The sequence below is a fragment of the Colletotrichum navitas genome (assembly GCF_030913465.1).
Source record: "Colletotrichum navitas strain CBS 125086 chromosome Unknown LY79scaffold_4, whole genome shotgun sequence".
Lineage (NCBI taxonomy): Eukaryota > Fungi > Ascomycota > Sordariomycetes > Glomerellales > Glomerellaceae > Colletotrichum > Colletotrichum navitas.
Window position 1 is genome coordinate 40854 of NW_026850550.1, and position 16129 is coordinate 56982.

The following is a 16129-nucleotide window of genomic DNA, read 5'->3' on the forward strand; positions in this document are numbered from 1 at the left end:
CTGACCAGCGAAGTATAAAGAACTCGCATAGAAAGAAAAAAGAAAAAAAAAGAAGAAAAAGAAAGGACAAATTCAGAAGAGAAAAAAAAGGGGGGGCGGAGGGGGAAAGAGTAAGTTTGGATATCATGGGAAGAAGTGAACCGAGACATGGAAAAGAAGAGAAAGAAGAAAGACATGATGCTTAAACAGAAAAGGGGAAGATGAGAGAGAATCTCAGAGACGGCTGTTCTGGATGGCCCGTCTCCTCTTTTTCCGCGCCTCGGCGGCGTCGAGCTGGGCTTGCCTTGCGCGGCCTGGCGTCTCTGTTAGCCATTGCTCGTCCCCTGGGAAGGTGTATAGGGGGGAAAGGGAGGGGGGGCTCACCAAGCTTCTCATACTGCCTCTTGTGCTCTTCCGAGACCCACGGGTAGGTGATTGCGCGCTCAGGGTGCATGCCCAGCAGGCCGATCGAGTTGTTCATCTTCTTGCCCTGCTCGCGGACGTCGCACTGGAACGTCTTGGGGTTGTCGTCCTCGTCGAACACGAGCAGGTTGTTGGGGTCCGTGACGGGGATCTGCTTGTTCTTGCGGTAGTAGACGCCTTGCAGGCCCTGAGGGCCGCGCTTGTGGCCCTTTGCGGCGTCCTCGGGGAACACGGCGGCGTACTTGGCCTCGACCTCCTTCCAGGAAAGGTGGTGGTCGACGCGGAAGTAGTCGATGAAGTCGACCTGCTGGATCGTGTACTTCACGTTGCACCGGGACCCCGTGGGGGAGCGGCGGGGCCGACGGGACGGGCTGCAGGCGCCGTTGGGAGTCCGGAGGGCCGTCACTGGCAGCCTGTGCTGGAGGCGGCGGGGGGATGTGAGAGAGTGGGAGTGGTGAGGACGAGAGGAGGAATGGTGATGGTGGTGGTGGTGGTGGTGGTGGGAGACACCAGGGGTCGGGGAAGGGACGTCCGGGTACGCCATTGGGGGCATTGGGATTCGGTAGGCCGGCGGGGAGGCGAGTTCGAGCCTGGGCTCCGTGAAGGACGAGGTGCTGATGGATTCCAGGCTGCTCCGCCGCGGCCCTGTCGCCCCTGAGATGGAGGAGGAGGAGGACGGAGGAAGGAAACTCGGACTGGGGATGAACTCGGGCTCGAGGGGCCGGAGGTCCAGCTCACGCAGGCGCGGGAGCGTAATGACAGATGCTGTGCTGCCGCCGCTGCCGTCCTTGGAAAAGGACAGCTGGGTGTTGACGGATGAGAGGTCTGGTGACCTGGGTTCAGGCGAGGAGTATTGGGAGTTTGTTGATCTCGTCATGCCTGGGGCGCTGTCGTAAGCTTCGCGTCGCTCTTCATCCAATACGGTCTTGGTTAGATGTGGCCTACCGTCTGACCTGATCGAGGTGAAGCTCTGGGTGGGTGAGGGGAGTGTCGGCGACTTGATGTTGAAGGAGGCCATGGAGGCGAGTGTTGTTGCCACCTCCACATCGTGACGCTTGCCGGGCTTCCGGTCGTTGTTGTTGATGTTGCTGCTGATGCTGTTGCTGCGGCTGTCCACATCCATCCTGTCGTCAAAGGTGAATGACGAGAGGCTGGGAAGCACTCTCGGCACCTCGTCGTTGCGGGCCTGGTTGTAGCCCATGGGTGGCGGTAGGCGGTCCATGCCGTGCTGTTGGTGTTCTTGTAAGCTAAAGAACATGTCGGTTGTCTGATGTTGGCGTTGCAGGTAGGCAAGGTGGAAAGTCGAGGACGGTCTGAAGCGAGGAGTGAGAGACGTTTTGGCCAGATTGGAACGTCTTCCAAGCCGAAAGAGGGCACAGATGATGCCGGACACCTGCCGAGATCTCTTTCCTATCGATGAAGAACTGTTGCAGAGGGCAGATGTTTTTGTTGCGGGAGGGGCGAAGACAGGTGTATGTTAATCGGGGAGTGAAGAGATACGAGACGAGTCATCGACAACGGGTCAGACCCTGACTATTAAGCTCCCGTCCGCGATGGATCTCTGTCTCTGTTATATCTCTTTTCACGGCCTGGCTGGTTGTACAACCCAGTCGGGAAAGCAACGAGCCGGGACCCTGGTCGTGGCCCAGGAGGTGGGGGGGTGTTCGAGAGTGATCGAGGGTGAGAGTGAGAGAGAGAGAGAGAGAGAGAGAGGGAGTGAGGGAGTGAGAGGGTGAGAGAGTGAGAGAGAGGGAGTGAGAGAAAGGCAGGCTAGGTTTGCGGCTACACTATAGCTCCAAGTAAGGGCCAGGGAGATCAGGCTCCGCCTGGTGGCATTCTGACAGCGAGAGGTCGTTTCTTATTTTCTTCGGTGCTAAGGCTTGCTATGTGCAGTCGCAGCCAAATGTGTAGATCCATGGCATGTATCTCCTGCAGGTCGCCCAATCTGTCTAGTATGGGCTGGCGCCGGGTGCCCCTCCTCCAGGGCCCTGATCCTGGTTCGTCATATGGGGGAGAGACCTTTGAAGGATGGGCGCTCTCTCTCTCTCTCTCTCTCACCCTATGCGTGCGCTTCTTTTCATCCAATTGTGCAAGTGGCTATTTCCATACATGGAAAACCACACACGCACTCTCACACACACACGCCCTCGATGCCAACCAACCTCACGCCACCGCCAATGAATTGGGATATGCAGCAAACAAGGTCATGGTCTGTTTGGGAATGACGAAGCATTGGTCGGGCATGCAAGACGGATGGCTGATGAGATGCTCTGAGACGGCAGAGAGGCGCGAGGCATCGAAGGTGTGGCGCCCGCAGGCGGGCAGGGTCGAGAAGCTCGCCAGTTCGCAAGGGAGGGAGCCGAGCAAGTTGGATTATCCGGCCTTCGAAATGAGGTCGCCCAATGGTCGAGACGACGGTGCATACAGAGTAATGAAGGGGATAGTTCGGTCTGTAGTGCAGGCAGGCCCTGGGTGCAATGGGTGTCAGTGTGAGAATGAGAAGGTGATTATGGTGGGTGGGTGCAAGTAGTATTCGGGACATGCTGCACAGTCGATATTCTCCTCCAGAGGCGCTAGTCTTAGATCGTAGCTGCGCGTCACAACTGGTGCGTGAGGTCGTAGTCTCCCGGGGGCCTTGCTGTGAGTTCCACTGTCTTCCGGACGTAGCAGAGACGAGTGACGAACGACCTCAATCGGGACACTGGTGGTGTGGGTATACATGGTGGAGACGGATACCCACACCCACCCATCCACCCACCCACACACACATACATACGTATCCGTACACACACGCTCAATGCCCACCCGGCCAAGGGGCTTTGCAAGACCGAGAAAGCGAGAGAGTGTGCGTATGTGTCTGGACATAAGTGGGGTGTAAGAGGGATTGTGATCTTGGGCATACTTGGGGGCAAGGCACGGCCAGGCATGGCATGTCCGCTTTGCTTTGTGTGACCCGAAGCCTCATTTGCTGTTGGACTAACACGAGGCTGCGATTGGATCACCTCATGAGTCCTCCCCCCCCCCCGCCCCTCCCCAAACTGACTCGAAGACGATAGGCAGGACTCGGTTGGAGCATTCTCTTTGCGAGATTCTGGTAGCTGTAATAATAATAGCTGCCCTGGCCCAGTTGCTCCCCCTTGGACAACCCAAGCATTGGCGTTTGCTCCGATTGTCGTCGACATGGCATGGCCATTGTCGTCGCTGTTTGGTAACCTCGATGCCAGGTCCTGACGCTCCCGCGTATTCCTTCGTGTCTTCTCTCGTGTGTTTGCGGCATGGTAAACTGCCTCGGCAGCAACACTACATAATGTTAAGTCAAGGTCGGTGTGATTCTCTGGTGCAGAACGGGCAGGACAGGCATCTTTACTGGCCGCCTGCCCCCCACTCACACAGACACACATGTACCCGCCCCCGAATCTCGCAGGAAATGTCCCTCGTAGCATCTCAGCTTGTTGTCTGAGATGCATTTTTGATTTAGGAGCGACAGACATCGGTACCCGCTGGTGAGAGGGGGGGGAGAGGAGAGGGTTCGATGGAAGGCCGCCAGTGGACGGCCACGCGGTAGTCGTTGAGTGCAGCCGCCTTACCGCCGTCGTCTAGGGTCAGGGAAGACGGTTTGTGGGGCCGCCGTGGTGTCTAGGTAGATAGGTAGTCTCGACCGCCCACCCGTTCACTCCGCTTGCGGGCTTGCGGGGACCGACTGAAGAGGGTTGCCAAAGCCTGGCTCAAGAGAGAGAGGGTGAGTGAGAGTCAGGAAGTTGGCAAGATTGGGTACGGTCAGGTTGGTATTGACCAGGGTAGGTGTGAGAGAACGCACCGGGGGAGGTGTGTCGGTATCAATAGCATGCACAAGTGGGCGTGGCTCAGATGAGCCCATCTAGATCTTCATCCATGGTCCGAGAGGGGAGGAATAAGGAACACATCGCCGCCGCCGCAGATTTCGCTGACTACCCGGTGTAAAAAGACGGCGACAGGCGAGGAGGTTGTCGGTCTCAAAAGCCTTCCAGGTGGAGAAAAGCCACTGCGATCCGGACCAGACTAGGTAAAAGCCCATGTCCAGCACAATGCCATAACGGTCAATCGACTTTGTGTTAGCATGCGGCCTGCCCCCTGCCCTGGCCTGGCCTGCCCTGGCCATTCGTCTGTGAGCCCGTTACCAGCCATATTCAGCGTCTGGCCAACCAACGAGCACCCCATGTTTCTTATTCCGCAGCCAGAGGGTGCTCGCCTTCCCTGTCTCGTCTTGGCTGGACTGACTCTTCACTAGACTTTCATTCAAGCGCGCTGTTAATATTAGCCATCTCCCTCCCTTTATCAAACCCACGCGACGATGCTGACCAAGTTTGAGATGCAGGGGGGTTTCGCCACGATGTAGTACGGGCGTTTCTTTTCCACTTGGCTTTTGTCGCTCTCGCGAACTTCCGGCCAAGCCAGGCAGCGGTCGCCATGGGTAGAAAAACTTTGAAGCCCCAGACTATCCATTTCAGACCCCGGCAAATTCTTGGTTCTCTTTAGACCACCCTCAGCCATTGTCGTCGACATTGTTGCGTTGCTGTTGTTTTCACAAACTCTGGAATCGACCGCCTTGATCGTCTCGCTCCCCCTTCTGCAACACGAGCAGCCCAACGCATCAGACACACGCGCGCGCGCGCATACGCCATTGTTGTTGCATGTCCTTTCGATAAGCACCATCTTTAGTCGGCGCTGGACTGAATGGGTGCTTGCCGCTTATCTGGCAATGTTGGTCCCCCGCCCCCGCGCAGGATGCCTCGACGCCACTCGCCGGCCCAGAACGGGCAGAGACGCCAAGTTGACGGAACGTGAGCCCACGAGGTCGTCTGCTGATGCCATCGCCTTTTGCTTCATACAAACAAGCCCAAGGTGAAGCTGAGCTATCTCAAGGAGCCTTTCAGACTTTCTTCGCGTCGGCCGGGAGCCCTCCTGGGTTGCCCAATCCTGCTCTCTGCAGATGCTCCCGTTACATAGTGAGCGGCCTGTGTTGCGGGCAACAATACCACTTCAATTCAAATATCACGCCCTGCGTACGTATGGCCAGCCGTCGTCGTTACTTTTCTTACGTTTTCTTTTGGAACCTAGCCATGGATCTCGCAAGACCAACGCTCTCATCAAAGATACGAAACCGATAGGCTCCTCAGCCGGGTTAGGGCCATGATAGACTAAGGCATGCCGCCCGATTAAGAAGGAGTCCATAGTTTGCCATCGCCTCCCGCCATGTCGTGCATTGGAGTCTGTATGTCATCGACTGCCAGACGTGTCACAGGCCCGCGCTCCGCAATCGCCCGTCTTCTGCAGCTGGGTGAAAGCACATGCGCGTTAGTCAAAGGCTGCCATCGCTCGAGGCCTGTCCCATGGCAGAGCCTCTCATAAGAAGGACGGTGAGCCCTTCCCAACCCCCTCCATCTCCTTCCGACGCGTGACTGCCTTGGTCCACCGCTCTTTTGACCTATGTAGGATCATCATGAGCTGCCACAGACTTGCAGCTTGGCGAATCGACCATGTTGCGTAATTGCGAGACGGAATATAGCGTGGCCACTGGTAGCACGCCCCGTGTAAATCTCACGGTTCGACAGGAACGCTCTTCGTCGAACGGCTGAATCAGGCAATGCGAGCCTACACCGCTAGGGAGGCCGGCATCGAGACAGGTATCCGAAGACGATGCTAGGGTCTCGGGAAAGACACCAGCTGGCCGGTTCGGAAGATGCATCGCCCCCGATCGAACCCCGCGTTGCTGCTAGATCAAATCTTCGGGGATGAGTCTCGTCCAAAGCAAAGCGATGGATCAAGGTTGAAACCGGCAGGCAATCAAATGAGCCCGCCTGCCAGTCGTTGTTGTCGTCTTCATCAAAGCGCGGTCGCAGTCATGACTCGGTTTCCCACTCTGGGAGAGATAGATTGCTTTGCGGGCACATCCACGGCATAGGCATGCAAAGGCTGTCTTCTTCAGCAAGGCGTAATACCAAATCCAACCCTTCATTCCGTTGTTGGCCATTGTCCTGTATGCGAATATCCACTCCCTGAGGGGGGCAGGCATGGTCCCGCCGACAGTCGGGGCTGCGGAGGTGACAGCGGGTGCAAGGGGGGAGGGAAAAAAAAAAAGAAAAAAAAAAGGACGGATCTGCGCTATGATCAAAACCCAGCCGATGGTCGAGGTTTCGTCAGCGAGCCCCATCGCAGAGCCCTCCCGAGATCCAAGCCGTCAAGGGATCGAGCCAGCTAGGACACGGCAGCGGGCGAGACTCAAGGTACAACAAACACGCCAATCGTCTTGCATGTGCTTATGACGCAGGATAGACATTGAACGCTAGAGACTGCCTTTATGAGATTAGGTTCTTCAGCTCAACGAGCCAATCTGGCTGGGGAAAGTTCGGATGGCGGAGACGCGAAGGTACTGTTTCAATCCCAGTCTTCGGGCGCATATCCAGAGTATATCGGATGACAGTCAGTCAATGGAGGTTGAGCAGTTGAGGTTGAATGATGGGAGCGATGAAATGGTGTGGCAGATGTGGGATGAAAACGACAGGGGTTCTTCTGTCAGGGATTCGGGGCTAGCCGCTGTGGTAAACTGGCTCGCAGATTCTATGCTACCAAGGCTACGCCACAGATATGCAAATGATGCATCCCGCAGCAGCTAGACAAGTCTATCCGGCATTAGCTGTCATCGTGTATCGGCCGCAATGATACGGGTGGTGCGGATCAGTCTCTGGCCAGGTCGGAGAAGCAGGACTTGTCGCAGCCCCCAAAAGGCCCCCTCGACCCATTTTGACCCTTTGAGCTGAGGTCGAGGAATTGGCCTCGGGAGAATGGAGAGGGAAAAAGCAAATGCAAATGACGAAGGACGTCGCCACCCGATCAATAAATCCGCTTTCCTAGAGACGATAATGACCTGCAGCTCTTGGAGAAGAAGACACCTTGTCGGGTTTCACTTTTCCTTCCACCACCACACCGAGTGCTACTCCAGCGTCGGCCGCCTGCGACGAGTTTTCGGGCGTGGAAAAGGACTCATCTCCCGAGAACCTCCTATATATGGTTTGGTGTGTCAGCTTCCATCCAAACACAGCACAGCGTCTCGACCCTCTCGGGCGGCGGCGGTGCGAGCGGGCAAAGAAGAAGGAACAAAGGGGGGGGGGGGGTGGGCAGCCCCTCCCCAGCGGCCTTGTGTGTTCCGCATTGCAATGGTGGCAGCAAGGGTGAGGAAGGGCTTGGCTGGGGGGCGTTATTGGTGAAATCAGTGTGCGGGTGCGCGCGCGGGTGGGAGGCGGGAATTCAATCTTACCATCCCCTCTCTTCTCCTCCGCTCAAGAAGCTGCAGTCACTGTTGAGCTCGCAAATCCACCCACCTCCAACTCCTCGACCGTTTTTCCATGAGCTGGTGTCCGGATCCGGCCCTGTTGGTCCCCGTTGTCAGTCAATCTGAGGCCCGCAGAGTAAGCCGATGACGTAAGGATTCGCATCCTACCTTGGATTCCTGAAGTCTGTGCCGAAGAAGAATGCGATCTCCTCCGGTACACGCTCAAGCCGCAGGTAAAGGCTCGGAAGTCCTCCACATCGACGCTGTCGGGCATGACGCCGGTAAGCACTCGTCCGAGGGCAATGATGGAGGCAGCGTGCGAGCACAAGACGACGGCGCGCTTGCCCTCGGCGTCGCATTGCTCAATGATGGCCTGGACTGCGGCCGCAATACGGTCATGCAATTGAGCGATGGTCTCGCCGTTGCGGGCAGGAAAGACTGCACTCTGGTACGTGGTATCGAGGTGAGGAAACATGGACTTCAGCACGTTGGACGAGGCCGGGGTCGGATGCTCAAAGGGTGCAGCACCATACCACTCACTGAGTCCATGCTCGGGGCGGATGGTGACAGCCTCGGCGTCGTTGGCGCCGACGTCCTGTCCCGCGAGGCGGTTGAGGCGTTCCTGCTTGAGGGCGACGAAAGGCGTGATGGTTTGCAGGCAGCGGTAGTAGGGGCTGGAGTAGACGGCCTCGATTGAAGGCTCGACGGTCATCAGGTGGGCGCCCAGCTCCTTGGCTTGGTCGACGCCGTGTGCTGTCAGTTCCGGGTCGGCAGGGATTCCTGTCGGGGAGGGGATGGACGCCGTGTAGCTGCCCGTGGACGGGTCGACAAGCCAGTTGGACCTGAACTGAGTAAGGGGCGCCAAGGCCATCGTCAGTCTTCTTCATCAGACCAACAAAAGAATGCCTCCAACGTCGACGGTGCAGCGCTAGCCCTTGCTCGCCGGCCCACTATCGAGAAGTCGAGGAGGGGGCCTTGTTTTCCCAAGCGAGCGGGCTTGGCCTCCGTGGGAGGGAGGAACTTTGCACAGGATTCTCGTCTGTTGGATCCCACCCTCGTCCTCATTGGTGTCGGAAACGTCCGTCTCGGTCCCCGTCTCGGAGATGAAGCCGGATGTGACAAGACGGAATGGAGCATTGGAGGATGGGGACTTACACCATGGCGGGCGACATAAATTACCTGCAATGACATGTTTGTGACGGGCGGCGCGTCGCAACCCTGGCAGGAAATGGAGGTAGGAGCGGCCACGGAACCAGGACGGAACAGCAAGAAGAAAAAAAGGATGGGTCGGGCGCTGTCGTGTTCAGACTCGAGTCGAATGGGATGCGTGTCGGTTCCGGGATAAAGTGAGTACCGTGAGACGAGGCGCGAAGGCCGGCTATAGTAAGGCAAGGTGAGGCAAGGCCAAACAAAGCTCGGTGGTGTGGCGGTGGTGATCAAGCCAGTATCTGTAAATTGGGGCGGGATGTGATGGAGAGAAAGAAGTTGGCTCGGTTGGATCGGGTGTGGAAGCAGGACGAGGATACGTGGATGCTGCAGGCAAAGGAACGGCAACCATCCATGGAAACAGTGTAGGAGGACGGGACTGACACCCCCCCCCCTGGCGAAGAGGTTAGGTTGGTTGAAGATGTCGTTCAACTAAGAGTGTCGAGCAAGAGCCCGGGCCAGTTCCCCGTGTGCTGTGTTCCCTCAAACCAACGCTATCAACCCTGTACGAGCCTGCCGAGGCAAATAAGACGGCCGCAGTGACCTGCCTGCCTGCCAAAAGAACCCAGCAAGCCGACCGCGGGCGGCAAGCCGAGGGCAGCCGGGGGCAGGCAAGACTGGCAAAAAAAAAAAAAAAAAAAAACCCTTCCCCCACTAGAGGGGGAAGGAGCAGTTAAACGGGGGGTATTCGTAGGGACCTCGGGGATACTCGACCGGGGTAAGCGCTCACGGTTACTCTTGCGCACCGTGATTGATTTGCACGCTACAGACACCGACCTGCATATACCTAGGAAGGTAGCTGGGTATGGATGGATGGATTTACAGCAATGCAATCACTAAACCCGAGTCGGTCCACATCCTTCAGCACCTTATGGCATAGCGCGCGGGCTTCGGAACACCCTTTGGAGTATGTGTGGCCATGTACACAGTATACCCCCCCCTGTCAACCGCCATCATCATCCAAAGCTCACATCTCACATCTCATTATTCCCCTCCCCTACTCTGACATGCCTAACCGCAGTACACACACACACACACACACACACACACACACACACACACACACACACACACACACACACAGACACTAGTGTTGCGAAAGCCTCAAGGGAATGGGTGGCCAGCACATGCCACCCACGTACCGAACCATGCCTTGAATGCTTTGTGGTGTGGACCAGGTCATTGACCGGAACACTGCAACGGGCAGCATCCGGCAACGTAAGGTAGCATCCCACCCGCCGGTCAACCGGGGAGATGCGCAGGTGATCGATCAAGCTGCAGCTCGGCTCCGAATGTGACATGTCCATCCCTCACCGAGTCGCCGCCGCCGCCCAATCTTGCACCCATATCCTCGAGGGATTTAGCGGCAATATGGCTCACTTAATATTAGACCTTTCTTTGGCGTCAGGGCCACGGCCAGGGGAGACGGTACTCGGAGGGTACAAGTCATTACGGGACGATATGCAACCCGACTTGACTGACGATAGGGTTCGAATTCTCCGTGACACCCTCCCCTACATCTGGTGAGCCTTGCAGATAGCAAGCGGCTGCAGAACCATAGTCGTGCCATACGTCTTCCGGCACGACTACCAGAAAAGCAAGTGAAGAAGGAAAAAAAAGAAACAAAAAACCCTTCCCCTCCCCGAAAAAAAACCCGACAGCTCACTTTGACATATAACGCCTGCGCCCGTCAGTCTACGAAACACTGCGGCCGAGGCCGGACCAGCCCCCTTGTACCATGCCCTCCCTGTTGCATCCCTGCCCGTTGTCTCTCGCCCCGTGATTAGTGATAGTTAAGTTCCGGGTTCGCCCTGAAATTGCATCGACACCGGCACTCGGGGACCGGGCACTCGACGTGCCTTGTGAACCACTGCCTCGCATGGTCGAGATGCAGTACATGTTCGCACTTCAGACAAAATGTTGGGAAGTTGGCCGCCATCCACACCTCCGGCTCGCCGTTGACCTCAGGCCGGTCAGACCTGGGAACCCCCACCACCTCCAGGCAAACCACACACCGCGGCAGGTGGCGGCCGCAGTTCGGGCAGCTGATGCCCGCGTTGATGCTCGTCGCCATCAGGGGATTTCTCGAATCGGGCCCCCCAGGCGGCGGCCCTGACCCGGCCCCGCCTTGCCCAGCGAGCGTCGTCTCAGCGTCGCAATACACGCACCGCAGCGCGATTTGGCGAGACGGCGGCTTGATCGTGGGACGCCCGCGCTCCTCGCGCTTGCTTTTCTTCGTGCTCTCCACCTCGAACTTGGTTCTTTGGAGGAATGCCTTGTGCCGTTGCAGATACGACCTGTACGCGTTCCTCCACGCCAGGCACCGGTAATCGTCAATGTAACGTGGCGCGCATATCGATGTGACTAACGCCGCCGTCTGGAAGTCGTTGAACTTCTCAACGTATCTGGCAAAGATGTCTACTAGCCTGTCTGTGATTCCCGTGAGAACGATGCCCTCAATGTCTCCAGTCTTTACTGCCATTGCGACCTGCTTGTGGAGCCACTTAGTGAGCTGCTCGTCGTCAAAATTTCGAACTGCAACGTAAACCCGATCCGACAGGGGCAACGAATCTTGGTTGGCGATGGCAGACCAGTCGCCCGTGGCGATCAACGACGACATCGCCCTGAGATACGGGTCAGTTTTCGACGCCACCGCTTCGTCGAAATCGAGCTGCTCCTTGCTAAGGTGATCTTCGCTCCGTCCGATGAGTTGCAACGCCAGCGAGACGAACAGCAGCTCTGGGTGGGTGACGCTCGCCGTCTTGAGGATCTGGATTGCTTCTTGCGTGTCGCCCTTGAAGACAGCTCGGGCTGCCGCCATTGTGTGCGCCGTCGTTGGGTAATCTTGACTCGGATCATGCGCCGCTGCCCCCCTGGCTTCGTGTGCCGCAGTGTCTCCCCAACCGCAAATGTCTAGGCACAGTTGCCTGTGAAATGGTTTTCTGGTCTGTATACCTTCGTACTTTGGCAATCGCCGCTTTTTGCAGATGCTCCCGATGCACTTTTCCCACAAGGTTGTCTCTGGGATGGGCGACGCCTCCGGAAGTCTTGTAGAGGGCTTCCGACCTGCAGTCGTGTCAGTAACATTCCGGAGTTGAAAAAAAAAAAAAAAAAAAACCACGCTCTACATACCCAGGTCATCGGTCCAAATGGTGCAGACCCCCATGTAGCTGAGATCGAGTGGTGACAGCTTCATGCCTCCGTCTAACGCCGCATCTTCCGCATCTGCATTTCATTAGCGACTATAACAACAAATTGTCCGTGACACTTACCAGCAACCCAGTCCCACACATAGCGCAACCACGGGTCATCCGATACCACTGTGCGGTTGACATTGCAGTCAAGAAGGTACTTCTCTTTGGCGCGGAGAAGCATAACGTGATCGAGAAGGCACTGGGCCTCTGTCGACAAGTCTGGCGCTTTTAGTGGTAGAGAAAGCAGTGATTCGTGCATATGACGACAAGACACCGGCCCTTCCCGAGAGATGGACAACTGGGCAAGTGAGCTGATCGACTCCTCCATGATGATCGAGCTCTCGGTCCCGTTAGTCTCCGAGTCCTTGGCCCTTTCCTTAAGCTCCGACCTCAGAGCCCGCATTCTCTCTGCCGTTGACTTGGACTTGTCGAGTGCCTGAGTGGCCTTGCCCATGTTACCAACCAGCCTGCTGCTGAGTTCGGCGGCCGAAAACTTGGACTGCAATGTCGTGTCCACGATGGACTGAACGTCGGCTTTGTTGGGGCCAAATATGGGAATGTCCGAAAGCGCTTCCTCGACAAACAACGGACCGAGCATATCGGAGGCCTGCGATGGCTCGAACTCCATGATGCTATGGTACGCAGCTCCCTCTACATGACGTCAGGATTCGGTCGGTCCGATAGGTGAGCTACCCAACATACCTTCCAGCCCTCGATGGGGCGGCTGCCACGGCGTAATCTTGTACAGGTAATCGGAGGTATACGATGGTTGCTCGAGAATCTCAAAGATCCCGTTGGCGCGTAGGACCAAAAGGCGAGGTTGCAGCACAGACGAGTCCAGTGTCACCCAGTCAAAAGACACAATCCGATCGTTCTTCCGGCCGCTGTCGCGGTATTGGACATCCATGTCGTGGGATTTGTGCACTTCCAGAAGCTCCGGGCTGCCCTCCAGAGACATATCGCGAGGCGTGATCTCCTTGTTCGTCTCCAAAACCTTCAGCTGACCTGAACGAGACAGCACGGCCAGAAGCCCCCGACGATCCCGGCAGTAGCGCAGGGAGCGGACGATGGAGTGCTTGCTTTCGCTCAGGGACGGGTCATCGTCCATCTCAACCACCCGGTCGAGCCTCAGGGCACCGCCCCACGGGAGGTCGTCTTCTTCCATCGCGCCCAGGTAAGACGGCGAAGCGACTGGCCGGGATGTCGCGCGTCTGTCCCAGATCATAATACCAGGCTGGTCCAGCGCGGAAGACGCGAAGTAGTTCTGGTCAGCGTAGTCGATGGCCAGGTTGTTGTTGCATTTGGTCTGGAACGTGCAGACAACACTGCTGGGTTCTACGTTACGCAACGTGTTAGTCGCTCTTTACGTTGAAGTGGGCCATGGACAACTACCTCGTAAATCATGGATGCGCAGGCCTTGGGCCTTGATCCCAGCCACCAGGGTTTTTGGGTTGTCCTCGAAGAACTTGACGCTCGACACTGACACACTAGGCTCCAAACGGTAGGCAGGATCCGCGAAGGCGTGCAGGTCTTTCGGGAAACCCTTGGCAGTCTTGTTCATGGTCGACAGCCGGTTGACGTCCCATATGTGGAGGCACTGGTCCATCCGCACTCGGTCCAAGCCGACCGCGAGGAGGCCTTCGGTGCTGAATGACACCGCCTGACACGTTCTCGTCATCTTAAGGTTCAGCTCGATATAGGCGTTGGAATTATCGTCCATCCTCAGAAGGTTGACGACGCCAGTCTGGGTGCCAACGGCCAGCAGGCCAGGCACCGTCGGCGACCAGTCGTACGTGGTGAGTGTGGGGAAGTCATCATGTTTCGAGAGCCTCGTATAATCAAACCGGCTTCTTTGTGCGAGTCCGTTGGGCTCATACAGCTGCACGACGCGATGCTGGAGGTTGATGTGGATGAAGCTGTCGTAGCCAGGAATCTGCGACCACTTGATCAGTCCAGGCTCCGGGCGGTCCATGGCGGCCGCGCGCGCCTGAACTCTGGATATGTCTCGTGACTGGTCGTTGCGGTGATTCGAATCGTAGCGAGAGTAGGCGCTAATGGCTCGAGTTTGAAATGGTGCTCGACTGCTTCGAGGTACCTGAGTTGAGTGGATGAGCTGCGCTTGGTGGCAGAGACCAAGTGAGAGGAGATCAGCCGAGTGTGGTGCAAGCCCAAGACAGTCTGTATACAGAATTCGTCCCCAAAATGCCGAAATTAGTGGCGTCCAGAGATATTTGAAGGGGAGGTCGGCGCGAGTGCTCGCAGGTGTCAGTCGGGTACCTCAAATCACTGAAGCTTGGGCGGAATAGCTTCGCGATCAGTTCAGTGAGCGTTGTAATTGGGACCTGTCATTGGCCCAGGTGGGTCATCCTTAGAGCTAGTCCCTAAATGGAAAGATAAGCATATCCGGGTGGGGTCGGCACCCTCCAGGCCGCCGATAACGATCCAAATTTTTGAAATGTAGAACCCGCGAAACCATCAACGGCTTCCCTTTCGTACACCCAAACCATCCCCATAAACGTCCACATCCCCAATCAGAACACAGTCCCGGTCAGACCACAATCGCAAAAGCAATGGGCACGAAACGAGGGCACTCCGACTTGGACTCAGAAGGCGTGCAGCCGGATGATCAACGCAGCAACTCCCCGGGCTCGGAAAACGGTCAACACGGCTACAAGAGGTTTAAGGCCACCCGGAAGAAGCACAAGGCAAAGGAGGGCACAATCAGTTGGAACAAGACCCGCGCGAGAGCCATCCGGAGACTACTACAAAGCGGCAAGGAGCTGCCCGCCACGAAACGCAATGAGCTGGAGCAGGAGCTCGAGGCGTTGCAGGAGAAGGTCGAGGAGCACGACTTCAGAAAGAGGCGGAGCCACATGATCCAGAAGTACCACATGGTTCGGTTCTTCGGTACGTGAACTCTTAACCCCCCACCCCAAAATCACGCCGCGTCGCGTGCGTATGTGGGTTTCCGGGATGCGTTCGGCTGACTGACTTACGATGCATTTAGAACGGAAAAAGGCAGAGAGACTCCTCAAGCAGCTCCGCAAGAAGCTCCAGCAGACCGAAGACCCCGAAGAGAAGAAGCACCTCGAGGCCGAGGCCCACGTGGCTGAGGTCGACGTCGCCTACGCCCGTTTCTTCCCCCTGATGGAGCGCTACGAGAGCCTGTATCCCAACAAGGACAAGAAGGGCGAGGACGGAGAACAGGCGCAGGAGGGCGGGGACGAGGACAAACCCGAGGCCGACGCGAAGCCGTTCAAGCAGCCCAAAGCCCTGCGGGCCCTCCACGCCGAGCGGCCAAAGATGTGGGCCACCGTCGAGAAGATACTGCCGGAGGGCGAGGCGGCGCTGTACAGGCTGCGCGACCGCAAGTCGGCGACCGACGCGGCCCCGCACCAGAGGCAGCCCCTGCCACAGCGGAAGCAGCGGCCGGCGCGGGTGAGGGAGGAGGATCCGTGGTTGGCGCGGTCGAAGAAGACATGGAGCGATGCGAAGGCGAAGGACCCCAAGCGGCCGATGAACAGGAGGGAGCGCAGGGCGCAGGAGCGGAAGGCCCCGACGAAGGCGGACGAGGAGGAGGACGACGGCACAGGCTTCTTCGAGTGAAACTGCGAAATGCGAAGGAAACAGCCTGCAGAGAGCAAGAGGAAAGGGGGGGGGGGGGGGGGGGAGCATGGGCATGGTGTTGAGCGTTTCGGTTGCCATTTGTATACCCTCTAAAGAAAGTTATTCTGGGATCGCCGTCAATGGAACAACAGTCGATGATGATTTGTCCCGGAGAACCGTTCTGCAGGCATCTCGACGGCACCTCTCCTCGCAGGATGCCAAGGGTGCATGTCATCCGATGTGAGCATCAGCCTACCTAGCTGGGTTTAGGTACCTAGATGGGTAGTGACAGCCACTCTTTTTCCATTCTCAAACTTAAAGCAACCTCCACCAACCAGCCTGAAAAGGAGTCAGGCACTCCATCAATTACCATCCAGCAAATCATTAGCTCCAACTTCCATCAGTATCTCCA

General features: G+C 57.1%; 5 protein-coding genes across 5 annotated transcripts; 2 read left to right on the top strand and 3 right to left on the bottom strand.

The window, feature by feature from the left end:
- Positions 1 to 213: 213 nt before the first annotated feature.
- LY79DRAFT_665712 (uncharacterized protein) lies at positions 214 to 1660 on the bottom strand (the record flags this gene model as incomplete). Its single annotated transcript, XM_060563111.1, has 2 exons — positions 214 to 293; positions 364 to 1660. The coding sequence occupies 2 exons, from the start codon at positions 1658 to 1660 to the stop codon at positions 214 to 216; spliced, it is 1377 nt and encodes a 458-aa protein (XP_060419193.1).
- A 430-nt stretch (positions 1661 to 2090) lies between these two features.
- On the top strand, positions 2091 to 3166 carry LY79DRAFT_537371 (uncharacterized protein). Its single transcript, XM_060556668.1, has one exon. The coding sequence runs from the start codon at positions 2288 to 2290 to the stop codon at positions 2930 to 2932; it is 645 nt and encodes a 214-aa protein (XP_060419194.1). The 5' UTR covers positions 2091 to 2287; the 3' UTR covers positions 2933 to 3166.
- A 4123-nt stretch (positions 3167 to 7289) lies between these two features.
- Positions 7290 to 8582, bottom strand: LY79DRAFT_575723 (phosphoglycerate mutase; the record flags this gene model as incomplete). The annotated part of the gene is made up of 3 exons (XM_060559729.1): positions 7290 to 7440; positions 7697 to 7808; positions 7880 to 8582. 3 exons carry the CDS (start codon positions 8580 to 8582, stop codon positions 7290 to 7292), a joined length of 966 nt encoding a protein of 321 aa, XP_060419195.1.
- Positions 8583 to 10700: 2118 nt separating this feature from the next.
- On the bottom strand, positions 10701 to 14083 carry LY79DRAFT_505656 (WD repeat domain-containing protein; the record flags this gene model as incomplete). Its single annotated transcript, XM_060553642.1, has 5 exons — positions 10701 to 11983; positions 12050 to 12142; positions 12190 to 12762; positions 12814 to 13446; positions 13504 to 14083. 5 exons carry the CDS (start codon positions 14081 to 14083, stop codon positions 10701 to 10703), a joined length of 3162 nt encoding a protein of 1053 aa, XP_060419196.1.
- Positions 14084 to 14516: 433 nt separating this feature from the next.
- LY79DRAFT_537380 (uncharacterized protein) lies at positions 14517 to 15769 on the top strand. The gene is made up of 2 exons (XM_060556669.1): positions 14517 to 15018; positions 15119 to 15769. The coding sequence occupies exons 1-2, from the start codon at positions 14682 to 14684 to the stop codon at positions 15715 to 15717; spliced, it is 936 nt and encodes a 311-aa protein (XP_060419197.1). The 5' UTR covers positions 14517 to 14681; the 3' UTR covers positions 15718 to 15769.
- Positions 15770 to 16129: the final 360 nt, after the last annotated feature.

What these genes read in the sequence shown, in the direction of transcription:
- LY79DRAFT_537380 (XM_060556669.1), top strand. Translation starts at nt 14,682, where the DNA reads ATGGGCACGAAACGAGGGCACTCCGACTTGGACTCAGAAGGCGTGCAG. An exon ending in CCACATGGTTCGGTTCTTCG is followed by an intron (nt 15,019 to 15,118) that starts GTACGTGAACTC and finishes CGATGCATTTAG; the next exon opens with AACGGAAAAAGGCAGAGAGA.
- LY79DRAFT_537371 (XM_060556668.1), top strand. Translation starts at nt 2,288, where the DNA reads ATGTGCAGTCGCAGCCAAATGTGTAGATCCATGGCATGTATCTCCTGC.